Genomic DNA, 19,983 nt, shown 5'->3' on the forward strand with positions numbered 1-19,983 from the left:
TACCAAAACGCTTCACACCCTTACAAGGCGACACCTTTAAGAACACATGATCACCTGGCTCAAATCCCCCAAACTTCCTATGTTGGTCCGCGTAACTCTTTTGACGAGATCGAGCTTCCTTCAGACTTTCTTTAACTTTCTCTACCTTCTCATTAGTAATTCTAACTAACTCCGGCCCTTCGATGACTCTCTCACCAACCTCATCCCAACAAGATGGTGCCCTACACCTCCTACCATACAAAGCCTCAAATGGTGGCATACCAATACTCGCGTGCCAACTATTATTGTACGCAAACTCAACAAGATACAAATATTTATCCCAATCACCTGTCCACTCTAACGCGCAAGCCCTCAACATATCCTCCAATGTCTGAATCGTCCTCTCTGACTGTCCATCGGTCTGCGGATGATAAGCTGTACTGAAATTAAGCCTCGTACCCCAAGCTTGCTGGAATCCCTTCCAAAAACGCGATGTAAATCTCGTATCCCTGTCAGAAACTATCGACACCGGCACACCATGAAGTCTAACAATATCTCGCTAAAAAATCTCTGCCAACTCATGAACAGGAGTAGTCTCTTTAATAGGCAAGAAGTGAGCGGACTTAGTGAGTCTATCAACCACCACCCATATAACATCATTCTTCTTGAAAGTCCTCGGCAAATGAGTTACAAAATCCATAGTAATGTTTTCCCACTTCCAAACTGGTATATCTAGCTGTTGCAACAATCCACTAGGCCTCTGATGGTCTATCTTCACTTGTTGACATGTAAGACATTTTCCCACAAATTCTGCTATATCTCCCTTCATTTCACTCCACCAAAAGTGCTTCTTCAAATCCCTATACATCTTGGTGGAACCTGGATGAATAGAAAATGAAGAACTATGAGCCTCCTTCAAAATTTCCTCACGAATCGTCGGGTCTGAGGGCACGCACAATTTACTACCCAACCACATCACACCCTCATCATCGAAATGAAATTGTGTTTGCTTTCCACCTGCCACCTCGGATCTAATAGCTTCCAAACCTGTATCACTCTTCTGAGCTTCCTTAACCCTTGAAACAAGATTCGGTTCCACTTTCAAATTTGCAATACTACCACTTGATCCTCTAACATACAACTCAACACCCAAGCGCTCCAAATCTGAAATAAGGTGCGGCTGAGTAATGAGAGATGCAACACTCCCCAAGTTCTTCCTACTAAGAGCGTCTGCCACTACATTCGCCTTCCCCGGATGGTACTGAATATTTGCATCATAATCCTTAAGAAGTTCAAGCCACCTCCGCTGCCTCATGTTAAGCTCCTTCTGAGTAAAGATGTATTTGAGACTCTTGTGATCAGTAAAGATGTCACAAGTCTCTCCATAAAGATAGTGTCTCCAGATCTTCAAAGCAAAGACCACTGCTGCTAACTCCAAGTCATGGGTAGGATAATTCACCTCATATGGTTTAAGCTGCCTAGAAGCGTAAGAAATCACTTTCCCATGTTGCATAAGAACACACCCCAATCCTCTCTTAGAAGCATCACTATACACCTGAAAACCTCCACTCCCTGATGGCAACACAAGTATTGGAGCTGACACCAACCTCTTCTTTAACTCTTGAAAGCTCTTCTCACGATCATCATTCCACTCGAACTTAATTCCCTTCCTCATTAGCTGAGTCAATGGTAAAGCTATGGAAGAGAAACCTTCCACAAAACGCCTATAGTAGCCTGCCAAACCCAAGAAACTCCTCACCTCCGTCACATTGCTAGGTCTGGGCCAATTAGTAATAGCCTCGACTTTCGCAGGATCCAACTCAATGCCCCTACCAGATACAACATGCCCCAAGAATGCCACTTCCTCCAACCAGAATTCACACTTGGAAAATTTCGCAAACAACTTCCTCTTCCTCAAAATTTCAAGTACAGTACGTAAATGCTCCTCTCTGCTCCTAGAGTATATCAAGATATCATCGATGAAGACCACCACGAATTTATCCAGATAATCATGAAAGACCCGATTCATCAAATCCATAAATACCGCTGGTGCATTCGTCAACCCAAAGGACATCACGAGAAACTCATAATGACCATAACGAGTGCGAAATGCAGTCTTCGGAACGTCTTCCTCCCTAACTCGTAACTGATGGTAACCAGATCTCAAATCTATCTTCGAAAAGTACTTCGCCCCTTGTAACTGATCAAACAAGTCATCAATGCGTGGCAAAGGATACCTGTTTCTAACAGTCACCTTATTCAACTCCCTATAGTCAATGCACAATCTCATAGAACCATCCTTCTTCTTCACAAACAACACAGGAGCGCCCCATGGAGACACACTTGGTCTGATAAATCCCCTATTCAACAACTCCTGCAATTGCTCCTTCAATTCTTGCAAAGCAAAATGAAACGATAAAGAGCATAATGAAACGAAATTAAATGGAACACCCATCCTATCATCTACCCAAACTCACAGGTCAACCTAAGTAGGTTTTCTACAAGAAAGAACCTAAGCTCTGATGCCATCTCTGTAACACCCCCTTCCCAAAATGAGACGAGGGGTTACTTATTAAATCTAAACCTAAAAAAACAGAGCACTAAAATCCAACATATAATATTATAAAGTCTCCAAAATTATCCAAGTCAATAAATGCGAAGAAAATTAAATACTCTAATAATAAATGTCTAAAATAAATGCTAGAAGTCCAAAGATCCTAAGAAATTGTCACAAAGGTATCGCTCCATCACACAGCCCCAAAAGTCCCCCTAAGTACCTGCCAGAAGAAGAATACGGCATGAGCCAAAAGCCCAGTACGGATTGGAATAAATTTATAAAACATAAAACAAGATGAACATTTGACAGTTTAATATAAAACAGCAAGTTTAAATAAAACAGGCTGAAACAACAAGGGGTTAAGATATTTCATACCGAGAGCAAAACAAATAACAAATACACACATCATAGGGTACCTAATGTGTGCAACAAACCAGTTAACGAGTACGGCATATACAACGTCACTGTCGAATCAAATCACAAATCAAACTCTGGGTGCACCCACGTATCCTGAAACAAATATCACAATGGCCAAAGCTCTCCTCCTGAGCTATCAAAAGGATACGCCATGACCAATCACACTGCCATGGAAGTGTCATGCCAATGGTGCCGCAATGACATGGCTGTAGTACCCCTACAGCTGGTTAACTCGGTATACCCTATTTCACTCTAAGGGTTCAAATAAAATAATTTTCACAATTTTAAGAATCACTTGCAGCAGATATTTCAAATATTCTAAACAGATATTTAACAAACATAATTTTAAAGCTCGCAAGATTAAATATTTAAAACTTCCAGAACAGATTTAAAATAATTTTCAGAGATCAAACGAATAAGAACGGAATGAATAAAAATATGAAGGGAAAGAATCAGATATATTTAATAATAAAAGGAGTAGCACTGAAAGAAAGGGGACGAAATCCGTACCTCATCTGATGGACCATTAAATCGGATTGTTGAAATACGATTGAAAGTGAACAACTTATGCTAATTCGAATTTTAACAGCAGATAAGTTAAGGATTTGAAATAATGGTCAACTGGAGAAATAAAGTAGATTTAACAAGGATTCCAAAATGATAAGATTCATCAAAAACGCACTGATAACGAATTAGTTATGAATTTTTGAAGTTCAGGTATCACAGCAGAAATTATTCAGGAACAGATTACAAAGAAGGCAAATTTAGACAATAAAGACAATCTGATCTCACTTCGACTATAACTAGACAATGAAAGAGAATTCTCAGAGGTTTCATAATTTATAAAGATCATAATTTTATGACGAATAATGAAGAAGATATGAATTTTTGAACATGAAACAACTATGCTGATAAGTATAAACAGACCAGAATATTTGTAAGGCAATTTAGGCAATTTAAAAGATTAAATATATAATGGGTATACCATATAATGAAAGAGAATTTCATAAGCTTTCCAGATTGATATCATGAGTAATTTTCCGACATAAGATCGATTTATAACGAATTTTAGAAGGTATGAAAAACTGTTCACGTCATAAATCTGAAGGGTCACAAAGAATGGATATTTGCACATAGTTAGAGGCTGATTCCACAAAATATGTAAACATGGAAGTTGTAGGTATCGAAACAAGCTTTCCAGAAAATCAAGAATCAATGAATTCCGTGTACAAACGAATAAGTTATGGATTTTACAACAGATACGAGATGCTGATTTTATCACATACGAATTTCAGCACAAACAAATAAGAAGATGAACATGATATGATTATGAAGAAGAAAAGATCGATTATCGTACCTTGATCAATCGAATAACACAAGAATAAACTTCTAAGATCTTCTTGTCTTCTCAAACCCTAGCCTCTAAGAGCGGCTCCAATTAAAAAGACATAGAATAGGACATAACTTGTATATATATATTTATAGGCCCACAAGCCCACAATTAATAGAATCCTATCCCTAATCTAATTAATAATATAATTACTAATTCTATTCCAAATCAAATTGTATTAAAAATTACTATTATTACTAATTCTAATCTATTTCTAACTAATACAAATATTAAATAGATAATAATTAAAATAAAAATACGGATATTACAGATACTATAGATGAAAAACCAATTGTTGGACTATGGTCTGTAAGTGGATAAAACTCCTATTTTCTGTGATAACACAAGAGCAATTGCCATCACTGAAAATCCAGTATAACATTCGAGAACAAAGCACATAGACATCAAGTACCACTTCATTAGGGAACATGTGATGAATGATACTGTGGAACTTTATTTTGTTCCAAGTGAAAAGCAGCTTGCAGATATCTTTACCAAGCCACTTGATGAATCCACATTTACTAGGTTGGTAAGTGAGTTAGGTATGCTTAATTATTCTTAAATTATTTCTGATAATTATGCAAGTTGTAATGCAGCCAGAAATTTAATTAATTTTTCTGTTTTAAGATGAAAATCTTGGCTAAGTCAAAATTTACATCTCGACGGATGTTCATTATCCATCGGGTTTGATCATCCGTCGAAATAGAATAGTTTGGTAAAAATTAATTACTTTTCTGGATTATTTTATACCCGACGGATAATTGCTTTATTCTCTTCCGTCGAATTGTCTACATCTTACCCGTTAAAAGTACTGAACATTATCCATTGGATATACTTACAGTCTGTAAGTATATCACGACGGATAATTGACAGAACTTTGACAGTTTATTTTATTTGTAAACGGCTATTTTGGGCAATTCTCATTGGGTCTTTAATTATTATCTTTAATTTTTATCCCATTTTATTTGAGAGCACATAAAAGCCTAACTTCAGTTTATTTTTGCTTTTATCTCTCAATACTATAATTAAATGTTCTCTTCTTTCTCAAAGCAAAACCCCTTTTTTTCTGCAAATCTCCTTGCTTTAACAATGGCACCAGTAGTAAAAATCATGTCTCAGTCTAGATTCATATATGAGAAGAACAACTTTGTGGCTCTAGTGAACAAAGAGATTCCAGCATCTGAGGATTATCACAAAATTATGGATTTTGTGAAGGGATGCAAGCTCAGTTATGCCATGCTGGAATCACCCACAATCTACTGTGAAGTCGTGGAGGAGATGCGGACTACTGCTGTTTACCAAGCAGTTGACAAAACCATCACTCTCTCCATTAAAGGTAAAGAACATTGCATTAACAGTGATATTATCAAAGCATGCTTTAAAATTCCTGATAACACTACTACTAAGCCACACACAGATGCTGATATAGTTAATTTGCTTAATATTATGGGCTATGCACTTCCTACCACTAAGTTAAGTGAGATTAGGAGACTAAGTCTTAGAAAAGAGTAGAGTTACCTGTGTGATGTAGTTACCAAGGTGTTTTCTGGTAAAATAAGTAACTTTGATTCTGTCAACACTACAATGCTTAACATGCTTTACATGCTTCTTACTGATAAGTAGTACAATTTCAGTGATGCCATCATGTTTGAGTTAGGATATAAGTTAGGGGAAATCAAAAAGAGATCTAAAAATGTTTATTATGCTAGATTCTTTATGATTATTGCTAACCATATTTGTGAGAATCTTGTGATTGAGAAGCCAACCAACAAACGGAATTGTTGGGTTCAAGAAAGAAGAGTGATTGCAGATTTAAACAGGGCTGATCATCACAAGGAAGTACCCCTTGTTTATTTGCCCATCATGGAAGGTCCTTAGGCAAGTGAGGTAAGCACCACTGTCTCTACTATCTCTACCTCTCAAGTTTCTTTGCCATTGACTGTGGCTATGGCATCTGTGTCAATGACCCAACAGATGCCTACCCAAGCTACAAAACCTAAATCTTCTAAATCCAAGTCAAAGAAACCACACTCTGGTGTCTCTCAAAAGATGCCAGTTTCAAAATCCACCAAAACCAAAGAGGGGAGTGTGAAGGGTGGTAAGATAGGTGAGGGACAGGATGAAAATAAAATAAACCCTAAGGATAAGGATGGATAGATGAGTGTACCCAAACCAAGCCACACCACAGTTTCCCAACAAACTGTGGTGATTAATAAGAAAATTAGCACATCTCTAGTTTCATCTTCTCAAAAGGATGTTACTATTGAAACAAGCTCCCAACCAGGAGCACATATCAAAAGGGCTAGGGACACTGATTCACCCCAAACTTATGTTAGAAATAAGAAATCTAAACACACTGGGGATGCACAGGGATCACACACAGTGCAAACTGCGGCTAAAGACTCAGTCACTGTACCATCTCAAATTCAGTTTGATGTGGCTCCAATAAATGTGGAGTCACAGCCAAAATCTTTGACTATTGAAGCACCAAACACTCCAAACTCACCCACACACTCACTGGATGTGGATATGATTAACACATCAATCCCTGATTCTCCTTCTTTAACTCTGTTGGAGAAGCCAAAATTCAGTGCAAGTGAGCATCATCTTTTAGATGATTTATTGGCTCACTTGCCAATTCTTTCAGGAACTGTTGAGACTTCTGTGCCAAAATTTTCATCAATCTGCACAGAGTCCACAATATTTTCCACTCCAAACTCTATCATTTCTTCTATACCAGTGGATATTATTCATCCGTCGGTTAGTGATGGTATCCCGACGGATGTTCCTAACAGCAGTCATCCGTCGGCTATCCTAACTACTACCCCGATGGATGTTCCTCATCCATCGGTACTCTCTACACAAGCTGAATTTTCAATAACTGTTTCAAGTGTAGATGAGTTAGTAGTTGTACAATCACTCCTAGATTTGAGGGAAGGGAGTGAACATAGTGAGAGGTTGAGTTTCTCTCAGGCAAAAGAAGAGGAAGTGAGAGAAAATATGTAGGCTATTTCTTCCAGCCTGGCAAAAGTGAGTGAGAGAAGTTCCACCTTAGCAGGTGAAGGTAAGAGTGTGAGGGTGGTGAGCCAAGAGGAGCCCTTGATGCAAGAATATAGAGAAAATGAGAGAAATGCAGGTACAGGAGATATAAGGATGGAAACCATTGCTATTGAGTCAATGAATGTCAGTGATGCAGAAAAGGAGAGACTATTTCAGCAAGAATATCAAGCTGTCATATATTCTATCTCCTTGATGCTGAGACATTTACTCATCCTGTTCCAGCTTATCAAACTCTAGCTGGATAGGGGAATGAGGATGCTGAGAGGATGCTAAACCTGGTGCATACAACTGCTTCAATGCAAAGGGCAAAGGATGCTTTAGCTGCTATGCCTTCCACAGCTGGTAGTGACTTTGAATTGGCTGAAGAATCATTTGGGGGTGAGGATGAAGATGATAAGGATGATAGCATGAGCATAGGGGGAGATGCAGACATTTCATCATGGATGCTAAGCAAAGAATGTTCATATTTACATCTCCAATCCACCCTATTTAAGCTCATCCATGACACCCAAGCAACAATTCAAGCATCCACAAGTGCCAGCACAAAAAAGTTACTCAAAGCACACCTAGAATCTCTACAACTGCACAAGATTCAGGCTCTCTAACAAAGTCAAAATGTGGATGCACTCAAGCAATAAATTTCAGAAGTCAAACAAGATTTTGTAGCAAGGTTGGATGCTAGACTTCCAGGAACCACAATGACTGAAATAGCTCAAAAGCTGAGAAAAGAAGCTGATTTAAACTGAAAGGTTGAGGTCATTGACTCTAGACTGGCAAATGTGGAGAAGTTAGTGGCCAAGATACTTGTAAATCAGGAAGCTCAAACTAGTCTGCTTCAACAATTGGTGGCTACACAAACTTCTACCTCTCATCAACTTGATGCTAACAAAAAGGGGGAGAAAGATTCACTCATCCCAGTTAGTCAAAGAGAGCCAACGAGTGAGGGGGAAAGTGTGCTCAATATACAAGTCAGTCAAGTAATTGTTCCAGAAATTACTTACCCTAAGCCACCAGTTTTGGACAGCATTGATCTGATCCAGATAGCAGCTGCTAAGTTGAATTCAAAGTCAGATTTCAAAAAGCTTGATGTTGCAACAACTGAAAAGGAATTAGATGATAAATGGAAGAAGATTGATGAAATAATTCAGAAGAAATTTGGTCCCATTGAGAAACCTAACAAGATCTTTCATCACTTCTCTCAAGTCAAGCAAATTTCTGTGAATGAATTGAGTTTAGATAACTTGGAAAAGGGCCAACCTTCATGCATAAAGTCTCCAAAAGCCAATATGGGTTTGAAGCCCAAAAGAAACTATATAAAGTTATCTGACAAGAATTCCTTGGATCTCATGTTTGAGGCTCCAAAACTAGATGAAAAGAAGCTGTTGGTAAGATCCATTGCATTCTTCAAAGATCCAACTGATTTAGTACAAAAGAAAAGAATTGCCAAAATCTACAGGAATGGGAAAGAAATCTGTGTGGTGGTTGAACACCCTAAGTTTGCAGAAGCTAAAAGGGAAGAAAAACAAAGAATCAGGCAAGAAAAGAAGCAAGCTGCTTTAGAGGCTAAGAAGCCAAACAGAAAAAAGAGCAAGTTGCTATAGTAGCTAAACTTCAAGCTGTGAAAACTACAACTGAGATTTATGAGAAACCACATGTGGTAGTTGAAGATCAAGATCAGAAAATGCACAAGGAACCTTAACTGAAAAGGAAGTTTAGATACAAGCTCCATTCCAAAAGAAAGTTGAACTTCAGTGTTGAGGAAATGGAAGATTACATTCCCAAACAGTCTACAACTTCCACTCAAAAATCCAAGGCCTCAGAAGTGCAGGATGAATTTAAGGTGGATCCTGTAAAGAACTTTCATGGTGAGCCTATAGTTCCCAAGGATGAGCCAATAGACTGGGATAGTTTACCTTTTCTTGAACTTAATTTACCAATTTTCAACAAAGCAAAGAAGACAAAGATAAAAGCAATCAAGAAGATCAAGCTTGTGACTCTCAGAACCAAAACCTTAGCCAAAGCTCAACCAACTGTCAACAAGGGAGATCTTCTATATATCTGTGACATCAAGGAATTTTCAGATATAAATCTCTAATTGGATGAATTGGAAGAAGTAAGAGGGATTGATGCTCACAAACATCTCCCTGAACGACTGGTATTCAAATACAAGGGTGGTAAAGAGATCATATGGCCCCTTCACAAAATTCTCCAAGAAAGTTGTAATATTTTGATAAAGATCTTCTCATCCTTCAAGAAGAATTTTGGATTCAATGTGACAACCAAGAAATTGGTTCTAAAGAAGATAGAAGAACTGAGGAGCAGAAAAGCCTCAAATGCACTTCCAAGAACTCTAACAATTCCCTTCACAAGAAGTATAGTGCACTTGAGGCCTTACTGGCTGATGGAATTCATGGATGACAAAGGTGTGAGAAGATTCTTCAGATTGGATGACCAATTGAGCATCTCAAGCAATGAGACTCTACTGGAAATGCAAGAAAAGCTAGATCTGTCAAATGCTGAAGAATTTGAATTCCACAGGCAGCTCCAAAATCAAATAGAAGAAAACAACTGGAAACTTGGGAAGATATCAAGACCATCAAGGAAATAGAAAACATCTGCTCAGACTACAAGAGCACCTTGATGATGATTGTGAGAACTCTTTGTACACCTTACTTTGTCCAAATTCTCAATAAATTGTAGCACCTATTAGTTTTATCTACTATAATTCAATCTGTACATTTAGGGTATTTTGTTATCATCAAGTTTCTCTTAATTTATGGCTACAATTCCAGTAGACATAAATTGGGGGAGATTGTTAGAAATATGTTGTGAACTTGATGATAAGTTGAACAAAACACCTTAGTAGATTTAACTTAGTGTGTTTGTAGCTCTCGACGGATGTTTTAATATAGTCCCGACTGATGAACTTTATACTCCCGACGAATGACAATTTGACATTCATCGAGAGTGTAGCTTATGTAACAATAAGTCTTGTAGCACATTTCTGCAAACAACCAAGTATTAGTTGAGTAGACACTGTAGAATTCTTTAAGTCATGTTGACTACTAGATTGATATGCAGAATAGGTTGACTAATTGTAAATATAAGATGACTTATAATTCTGTATAAGTGAAATGGAGTCAAGTGACAGAAAGGCTCCAACGGATGATCTACAAAGACTACCGACAGATAATCAACAAGACTCCCGACGGATAATCAACATAATCCCGACGAATGTTAATATTTAAATTAGCAGTTGACAGTGACAACACAGTCACATGCGTCGGGTGTTTGCAAATGGAATGTGATAACGTAATTACAGGATTTAGAGAACAAAGAAGCATTACCATTTACATACAATTGTGAAGATATTCAAAGATGCTGGATAGAGTAATTTAGTAGCATGAAGTTAGACTAGATTCAGTTTGTCTTATTGTCTTGTCTTACTATCATGTAACTTGATGATATATAAACCAAATGTAGCAAGTAGAACAAATAACGAAGTAAGCTTTATTTTTCAGAGAAATAGATAAGGCTGTATCTGTTAAGAATTTCTCTGTAAGTTTATTTGTTCACTTGTAAGCAACTGTGTGCTATTCAAAGCATCACATAGTTCTCAATCTGATATATATTTATCTTTGGTGGATACATTCAAATCCACCGTAAAGTTTTAAAGATGTGTGTTTTATTACTTAGTGTTTTGATTTCTATTATTCTTCCATTCTGCATTACTGCAAATCAAACACTGTTATATATATTAAGTTAGAACATCTTTAAAATTTCAAAAAGAAGTCAGAATTACATTCAACCCCCCTTCTGTAATTCTTGTTGTATTGTCTGGGAATAACAACATGCATGTCTTGCACAACAATAATGATTCAAAAAGAAATTTATTATAATTTTAAATAATATAAAAATATTAATAAAAAACCGTGCATCGCACGGTTGTAAAGCTAGTATATAATATAATAACCGGAATGAAGTATATTTTGGTTTAACGGTTTGTTATTAAAAATAAAAATAAATAGTGTTATACACGAGTGGTGGCCCTAAATGTCACTTTGGGTTTAAAAATGACCCAGAATGTCACTTCTGAAAATAATGGCCATAAATGTCACTTGAAAACGGTACATCGTGTAACGTTTATATAAAAGACCCAAAACGCTACTTCGTGTAGCGTTTTGGCACTTTAGTTTTTTTTATATGTACAAAACGTTAGATAAAGTAGCGTTTTGGTTTCAAACGCTACATCATATAGTGTTTTGGCCCCAAAACACTACTTTATCTAACGTTTTACACGATTAATATTTTATTAAAAAAATATTTTTAACCTCAAATAAAAAAAATTTTATTTCTAAAATACTAAAAAATTATTTAAATTGTTTCTAAAACCCAAAATGGGATTGGTGAACCCTAAAATGTTAAAAATTATTAAATTAAGTTACATTTTTAAATTTAAAATTAATTAATTTAAGATTTACATTTTTGGTTTCTAGGGTTTAGGGCCTAAACCCTAGCTTAAATTAGGATTTAGGCTTTAGTGTTTAGGGCCTCCCTAAACCCCAAACCCTAAATGGGTGTAACATTTATTAATTTTTTTTTTGATATTTCTAAAACCCAAAAAAGGACCGGTGAACCCTAAATATTAAAAATTATTAAATTATGGTATAATCTTAAATTTTAAAAATATTAAATAAAAAAATATCGAAAACGTAAAATTAAGTGATTTTTCCGGACCTCTAAATAATACAGCAAAAGAAACTCAAAAATAAGAAAAAAAAACACAAAAACCAAAACGTTACTTCAAGTAACGTTGATACATAAAAAAAATAATATACAAAACGCTACATCGTGTAGCGTTTTGGGTGATTTTCAAACGCTACACGATTTAACGTGGTAAAGTGATAATTTGGGCCATAATTTTTTGAAGTGATATTTTAGACAATTTTACTCCCTAAAATGACAATTTGGTCCATTATTCGTTATACACATGCTAAACTACTAAATTGCAACAATACCAGATATAATCTCCTTATCCCGCTAAACTACGACCAAAACTTATCATATTAAACTACGATCACGTATTAAAATTAAAGATGGATATGGAAATGTAATTGGACACGATTTTTTGTGATAAAATTGAATTTACCATCAAAATTTGGCGACCACACACTAACCCGGCCCAATACAAAACTACGGGCCTTGCCCAGATTATTAGTCAACGGTCTACGTACTCGTCTTGTATCCTCCTGATTTTCCTCGAATGTGATAACACGACGTCATTTAGTCTTGCCTGTCATAACTTGAGTAAGCAGGAATGTCTACGACAACAGCAATTACAACGCAACAGACGTTTCAAATATCGCCACTTGTCTTTTATTCCACCTGTCCTCACCCCATTGGCTCATCTTCAAACGTACACTCCACGATAGCTCTCTCGTCTTCCCCCTATTTAACCCCTAAAAACAAACAAAAAATAAAATAAAATAAAAATAAAAAAATTAATTCATCTCAAAACTGTAACTGAAATAACAACCTCCTTCTCCATCTTAAACCCTAGAAAATACAATGTCGAAATTATATACTTACATAACTCTGTATCTATTCATTCACATAACATGTTTTCAATCAGTTGAATCAGCTGTGTCAAGTATAGATCTCGGTTCTGAATGGCTCAAAGTCGCCGTCGTCAACTTAAAACCCGGCCAAACTCCGATTTCGATCGCGATCAACGAAATGTCGAAGCGCAAATCGCCGGCGCTCGTCGCTTTTCACTCCGGCAACCGATTGATCGGCGAAGAAGCCGCCGGTTTAATCGCGCGGTATCCTAACAAAGTGTACTCGAATTTTCGTGATTTAATTGCAAAACCGTTTGATTTAGCGAAAAAATCGTTAGATTCACTGTACTTGCCGTTTGATATTGTAACTGATTCTGTTAGAAGTGTGGCGAGAGTTAAGGTGAGTGATGACGAGAGTTATTCGCCCGAGGAATTGGTTGCGATGGCGTTGAGTTATGCTTCTAGTTTAGCTGAGTTTCATTCGAAAGTTGCGGTGCGTGATGTGGTGATTAGTGTGCCGCCTTATTTTGGACAGGCTGAGAGGAGGAGTTTGATTCAGGCTGCGGAATTGGCTGGGATTAATGTGCTTTCGCTTGTTAATGAGCATTCTGGAGCGGCGTTGCAGTATGGAATTGATAAGGATTTCTCGAATGAGTCGAGGAATGTGGTGTTTTATGATATGGGATCCGGTAGTACTTATGCTGCTCTTGTATGTTTTTCGGCTTATAAGGCTAAGGAGTTTGGAAAGACTGTTTCTGTCAACCAGTTTCAGGTAATAATTTGATTCTTTTAATGATTAGAAATGGCATTTTGTCTCTATGGTTATATGTGTATGTGGATTAGTGTATTATCATCTGTTCTTTATATCGTGATTGAAAGTTATATCCCTAAATTTAGTTTTACTGTGAGATACTTGTAGACTTTGCAAGACACGAAATGGTTAATTATATTGTATTTATGGGAGTTCATTGTATCTATGATTGCATTAAGTTGAAGTTCGAGATTTTACCGTGGAGCTTATATCTGATTTTCACCCCTGTTCTCAACTTAGATCTTTATGTATATTTTATGCTTTTTTCTGTTTACTTATAATCTATACTTTTCGGGTAAAGTGTTAGTAGGTTACATAATCTCCTCTTTACTTTTGTATTGCTTTGCATAGACTTCGTGTGGTATATGTACTTGTTTTGAACTTATTATTTGCAAGTGTCATTTTGATGTCGGAGCTAGCTAATTGTTGAATCTATTGCAGGTCAAGGAGATAAGATGGGACCCAGAACTTGGAGGCCAAACTATGGAGCTAAGGTTGGTAGAATACTTTGCCGATGAATTCAACAAACAAATTGGAAATGGAGTCGACATCAGGAACTCTCCTAAGTCAATGGCTAAATTGAAGAAACAAGTTAAGCGGACTAAAGAGATCCTTAGTGCAAACACGATGGCTCCGATTTCAGTTGAATCGATCTATGATGATATTGACTTTAGGTATGTATGATTCTATAGTACATTCTTCTTTTGTGTCACCATGTTATTTATAGTATATTATGCTGTTCTATTGGCTGTTTTGCGGAGAGCAAAAAATATTCAAACACGTCTTTTGCATTGTATTGTTTTCGAGGCCTTGAGTTAGTTTAATCGGTGGAAAATCATTTATATTTTTTTTGCACTCAAAAGTTGATTGGTTTAATGTTGTAGTTTGGCACCAGATGACTTTAATGCTTGTTTTCTAAAATGGTCTTGAACATATTCATGATAATACTGGAAGGACGCATAAGAAAAAGAATTTCTTGAGAGCATGTTTGTTTTAAGTGTAAGGTGCATATCTTGTTCACTAAGGAATTTGCATAGACTAAAATTATTAGAATCGTAGGGGAGAGAGCTAGAATGTGCTCCATTATGTATTTACTTTGTGTGCTCACCCGATATATCTGCTTTGTAAAATATGTGATGTTTTTTGTTACCGGATAAGTTTTTTAAACTAACTAGTTAGATACCCCATTTAAGTTATATATTCTTATCCATGGATGTGCAGGAGCACCATAACTCGTGAGAAATTCGAGGAGCTGTGTGAAGATCTATGGGAGAGATCTCTTATCCCCCTTAAAGAAGTGCTTAAGCATTCTGGTCTAAAGGTTGATGATTTGCATGCGGTAGAGTTGATTGGAGGCGCAACCCGAGTCCCAAAGTTGCAGGTTTTACCTACCTTCCTTGGCACAATTCTTTTACATTATCAGCCAACATAGTTTTGCCTTACTAAGATCAAGTCCAATGGTAGATGCGAAATAGCTATAGCCATTGTTGTAATATGGCACAAAAAAGTGTTTTTAGGGTGCTATAGTAGAACTTCTAGTCCAATGCTAGTTGCGTTTTGCAACAAAAAGTTTCCAAATTTAACTAATTCCCCCCCCCCCCCCCCAAGTTCTATCTAAAGTACACCAACATGCATTTCATTTATAGTTTATTGATAACGTGGCTAGATGCATATATGCATCCTTGGCTTCAAATTTAGAACCAAGTATGCATTTATGCATATTTGCATTCAAATATACAACCCTTTTAGAGTTGAGTTTTTTTTTTTTTTTTTACATTTGGTTCCAGATTATGGAAATGGAACCAATTTCAACATTGCATTGGATTTGCTATAAGGATAGGTTGATTCCAAATAGGTTGCTTATATAGTTATACCAGATCAACTTACTATTCATTGATCTCTATAAATTATCGGACTACTCTTTTCTTATGAAGTTGGACCAATTAGTTACTCCCTCCATCCCGATAGGTTCTTAACGTTTGAAACATAAAATTTGGCACGCATTCTAAGGCTCTTGTCTAGTATAGTTCCATGACTTATTTTTAAAGTTTTTTAAAATTAAAATTTAAACATTTAATTTTTATTCAAAAGAAAAAAAGTTTTTAAAATAATTTATGTAACTATACTAGATAAGAGCCTTAAAATGCATGTCGATCACTCTATTACAAATGTTAAGAATTCATTGGGACTGAGGGAGTAGTTTATTTTTAATGTAAATTGTAGCTGTTTGTTTGGAAGTGGTAACATCAGGGACTCGTTAATTTTAGTTGAGGAAATACGTAAAATTATCGTATTGGCCTTGCTATTTCAATTTACTTACAGTCTCAAACCCATGAGTAAGATATTTCTCCATATCGCACGCTTACTCTGTTCATGTATTTTCGCAGTTTCACATTGTACGATTTGAATAATTAAAGTTAAATGATAATTAAATCAATGAGTTTTCCTTGAGATCTTAATCTGTATCCTTATTACAGGCCAAGCTTCAGGAATTTCTTGGTAGAAAAGATCTGGACAGACATTTGGATGCTGATGAAGCTATAGTTCTTGGTGCATCTTTACATGCCGCTAATCTGAGTGATGGGATAAAATTAAATCGCAAACTTGGAATGGTTGATGGTTCTATGTACGGATTTGTTTATGAGTTAAATGGCCCTGATCTTACGAAAGGTGAAAGCACAAAGCAGTTAATTGTACCGCGGCTGAAAAAATTACCTGTCAAGGTGAACCATGTGGCATCTAGTGTTTCCGCTAACAAGTCACAGGTTAAAAGCTTATGATTCTATATCATATACTTTTATTGACTCGTCAATTTTTTGTCCCCTTGCAGATGTTCAGATCCATTGCTCACAATAAGGATTTTGAAGTTTCGCTTGCCTATGAGAGTGATGATTTATTACCACCTGGTGTTGTTTCACCAACATTTGCTCAGTATGCTGTGTCCGGTCTCACTGATGCCAGTGTAAAGTATGAATTAGCTAAGTAATTAATTTCAGTAATATATGATCTTGTGCGTAAGAAGCGTATCTGCTACAACTTGAGTTCTGTTTTTTATGCTTTTTCTTAGGTATTCAGGCCGAAATTTGTCTTCCCCAATCAAGGCCAGCTTGCACTTTTCTTTAAGCAGGAGTGGTATATTTTCTTTAGATAGAGCCGATGCAGTCATTGAAGTATCTGAATGGGTAGAAGTTCCCAAAAAGAAGCTGACCGTGGAGAACTCAACTTCTGCATTACCTAACATAACGGTTGAAGGTAGTCCTCAGAATGTCTCCGAAGAAACCACTGAGAACTTGAACAATGAAGGTGGGTTGAACATCACAGACTCAAGTGTAAATAATCAGAATAACACAGATCTTGGCACAGAAAAGAAGTTGAAGAAGCGTACCTTTAGGATTCCCCTCAAGGTCAGAATTATCTTAATTTCTTCCCTTCACAGACTTGATTGAGTAAATATAAAAAACTAAGAGTCATACTCATCTTATTTCTCTCCCTCTTTGTAGATTTCTGAAAAGACGATGGGACAAGGAATGCCAATTTCCAGAGAATCTTTTGCTGAAGCAAAACTTAAATTGGAAGCACTAGCTAGGAAGGATGCAGAAAGGAGACGAACGGAAGAGTTGAAAAATAACTTGGAAGGGTATATTTATGCTACTAGAGAAAAGGTATGTACTGTTAAGATTTTTTTAACCTTTTTAGCCTGTATATTGCTTCCACGTTGGTTTTTATTATCTTTAAAAAATGTCCACTGTTTTAAATGGAGTTTATAAACAGTTATCTAGGATTATTATAGGTGTTCTGCGTATTTGGTTTCTGTTGAAAAGCCTATACATTCTTCATGATCTGCTGTTGCATTTAGATTCATTTTTATTTATTATTATACTTTTTCTGTAAAATATTTTTGTTTCTGTTTCAAGTATTTGTTATCAAGTGGATTGCTGAATCTGACTTTTTTACCATTTCATGTTCAACCCACTTTGTCTCTAGCTTGATTCAGATGAATTTGAGAAAATTTCATCCAGTGAAGAACGCCAGTCTTTCATTCAAAAGCTTGAAGAGGTATGAAAACTTTCTGCCTTCGTTTCTATTATTCAGTTAGTTATGACTTTCAACTTAATAAAACCCTCCATTCAGGTGCAAGATTGGTTGTACACTGATGGTGAAGATGCTTCTGCTTCTGAATTTCAAGAGCACCTAGATTTATTGAAAGCTATGGGTGACCCGATCTTTTTCAGGTATGTCTTCAATTGCATTCTGACATGTAAATGGAATTATCATTGTCATGTCAAAAAGCTTCTCTTACATTTAGTCTGATTTTGTAGATATAATGAGCTTACTGCACGACCAGCAGCATCCGAACATGCAAAGCAATACTTTGCTGAGTTGCAACAGGTATAAAAGACTTAATATAGCTAATAATATTTCTTTATAAAATTTTGGCTGCAAGTTTTGCGGTTAATGCATATAGAAGGGCAATAGAAGATTGCTTAGTAATGTATGTAGATATTATGAAGATCAAAATTACTCGTATCCTTAGTCTCGTGATTGAGAACTACAGCATACAATTATAAATCATCACCTTATAAATAACTTAGATAAGGTCTCCCTATCAAGAATTGTTTAATTATATCATAGTCATAAGACCCCTTTCAGTTTTACTTGAAACTATTAGAGGGAAAAATCACTAGCTAGTAAATTACTTCCAAATAGCGCAAAAAAGCCTACCAAGATAATGAGACTTTCGTATAATTATTTACTGCAAAACATCTACATAATAAAAGGAACTGGTATGATTTTTTATTAGTATTCATCTAACTTAATAGATTCCCATCTGTATATTTATTTGCAACTTACCTTCTTTACCAGTGTTTGTAAAAACTTTCTTTCTGAGCGTCTGCAGATCATACAAGGATGGGAGACAAAGAAATCTTGGCTTCCAAAACAAAGAATCGATGAGGTTTGTAGTTACCTTTCAATTCATAGGTTTTTTTATTTGACATGCTGAAAATAGTTTGCTAATTATGTTTGGATTAAAAACTGATTCACCAAGCACCTTTTAGGTATTACTTGATTCCAAGAAGGTCAAGAACTGGTTGGATGAGAAAGAGGCTGAACAGGCAAAGTATGTTCATTTATTTTACTTAATCAACTTCAGAACTCTGATCTTTTTTACATAATATATTTTGTTTCTTAATGTCCTTACATTCTCTAGTCTGTTGATGCCTGACTTCTTCAACATGAAATCTTCAACAGGACTTCTTCATTGGACAAACCAGCATTTACAAGTGATGAAGTACTTGAGAAGGTGTTAGACCTTCAAGAAAAGGTAATTACACACCTCATCATTCGAGGGCAATCAGTTTTTGCTTTCTATAGGTAGTGATACTTAATTTTTCTAACAAGGGATTATTATCTAGGTTGCGAGCATTAACAGGATTCCAAAGCCAAAACCAAAAGTTGTAAAGCCCGTTAAGAATGAAACGGAAGGCAGTACTGAAAATAATACCAGCAACCAGACTGACTCCGGTTCATCCTCCAAGGAAAACACATCCCCGGTAGACGATACAGAAGGGGAATCAGAGAGCTCGACCAATGAGAAGGCATCTGATTCTGAGGCTCATGACGAATTGTAAATGTAAAGCTAAATGATACACGGAATCGTAAAACTTGCATCACCTGAAGAAGGTGAGAGGGCAAGATTAGGTAGTGGGAGGTTGCGCAGCATTTTTAGTAGTACACATATAGAGTTACCCCATATTTCCAGGCTGGTGGTTTACTTTTTCTTGCCATTTTTGGGAAATTATAATGTTCTTAATTATTATTTGTAACTTAAGGGAGGGATCTGTTGAACACATTGTATCATTGATCCAGTTACACATGCGACAGTGTAGAGTGTACCATGTACACCCTGACCTGGTTAAAATTTATGGTCCTTCTCGTCGCCAAAAGTTTTTGCAGGGACCATATTGTAAGACCGTATATGTTGAAATGTAATGTTGTTGAGATGAAGTACATGTCATGTTACAATTGTTCTTGTGTTACAGCAGTCTAGATGAAAACGTAGACGGTGTAAAAAAGAGAAATTTTGGCAGAGTGTTAGTATTCATCATAATAAAAGTTTTTTGCCAACTATCAAGAATTGGCCAGATGGTGTCAATCGGGATAATCCAATTGACTTGGTGAAAGCAAAATCACAGAGATGAACACCCTAAGG

The 19,983-nt window shown here is 36.3% G+C and overlaps 1 protein-coding gene across 1 annotated transcript; it reads left to right on the plus strand.

The window, feature by feature from the left end:
- Window positions 1–12,882: 12,882 nt before the first annotated feature.
- Window positions 12,883–19,778, plus strand: LOC141711802 (heat shock 70 kDa protein 17-like). Its single transcript, XM_074514482.1, has 14 exons — window positions 12,883–13,733; window positions 14,214–14,446; window positions 14,994–15,153; window positions 16,250–16,495; window positions 16,603–16,739; window positions 16,840–17,176; window positions 17,273–17,434; window positions 17,757–17,828; window positions 17,904–18,004; window positions 18,092–18,161; window positions 18,670–18,726; window positions 18,830–18,891; window positions 19,023–19,095; window positions 19,187–19,778. Exons 1-14 carry the CDS (start codon window positions 12,972–12,974, stop codon window positions 19,400–19,402), a joined length of 2,688 nt encoding a protein of 895 aa, XP_074370583.1. The 5' UTR covers window positions 12,883–12,971; the 3' UTR covers window positions 19,403–19,778.
- Window positions 19,779–19,983: the final 205 nt, after the last annotated feature.

Source organism: Apium graveolens, chromosome 3, assembly GCF_009905375.1.
Source record: "Apium graveolens cultivar Ventura chromosome 3, ASM990537v1, whole genome shotgun sequence".
In the NCBI taxonomy this organism is placed as follows: domain Eukaryota; kingdom Viridiplantae; phylum Streptophyta; class Magnoliopsida; order Apiales; family Apiaceae; genus Apium; species Apium graveolens.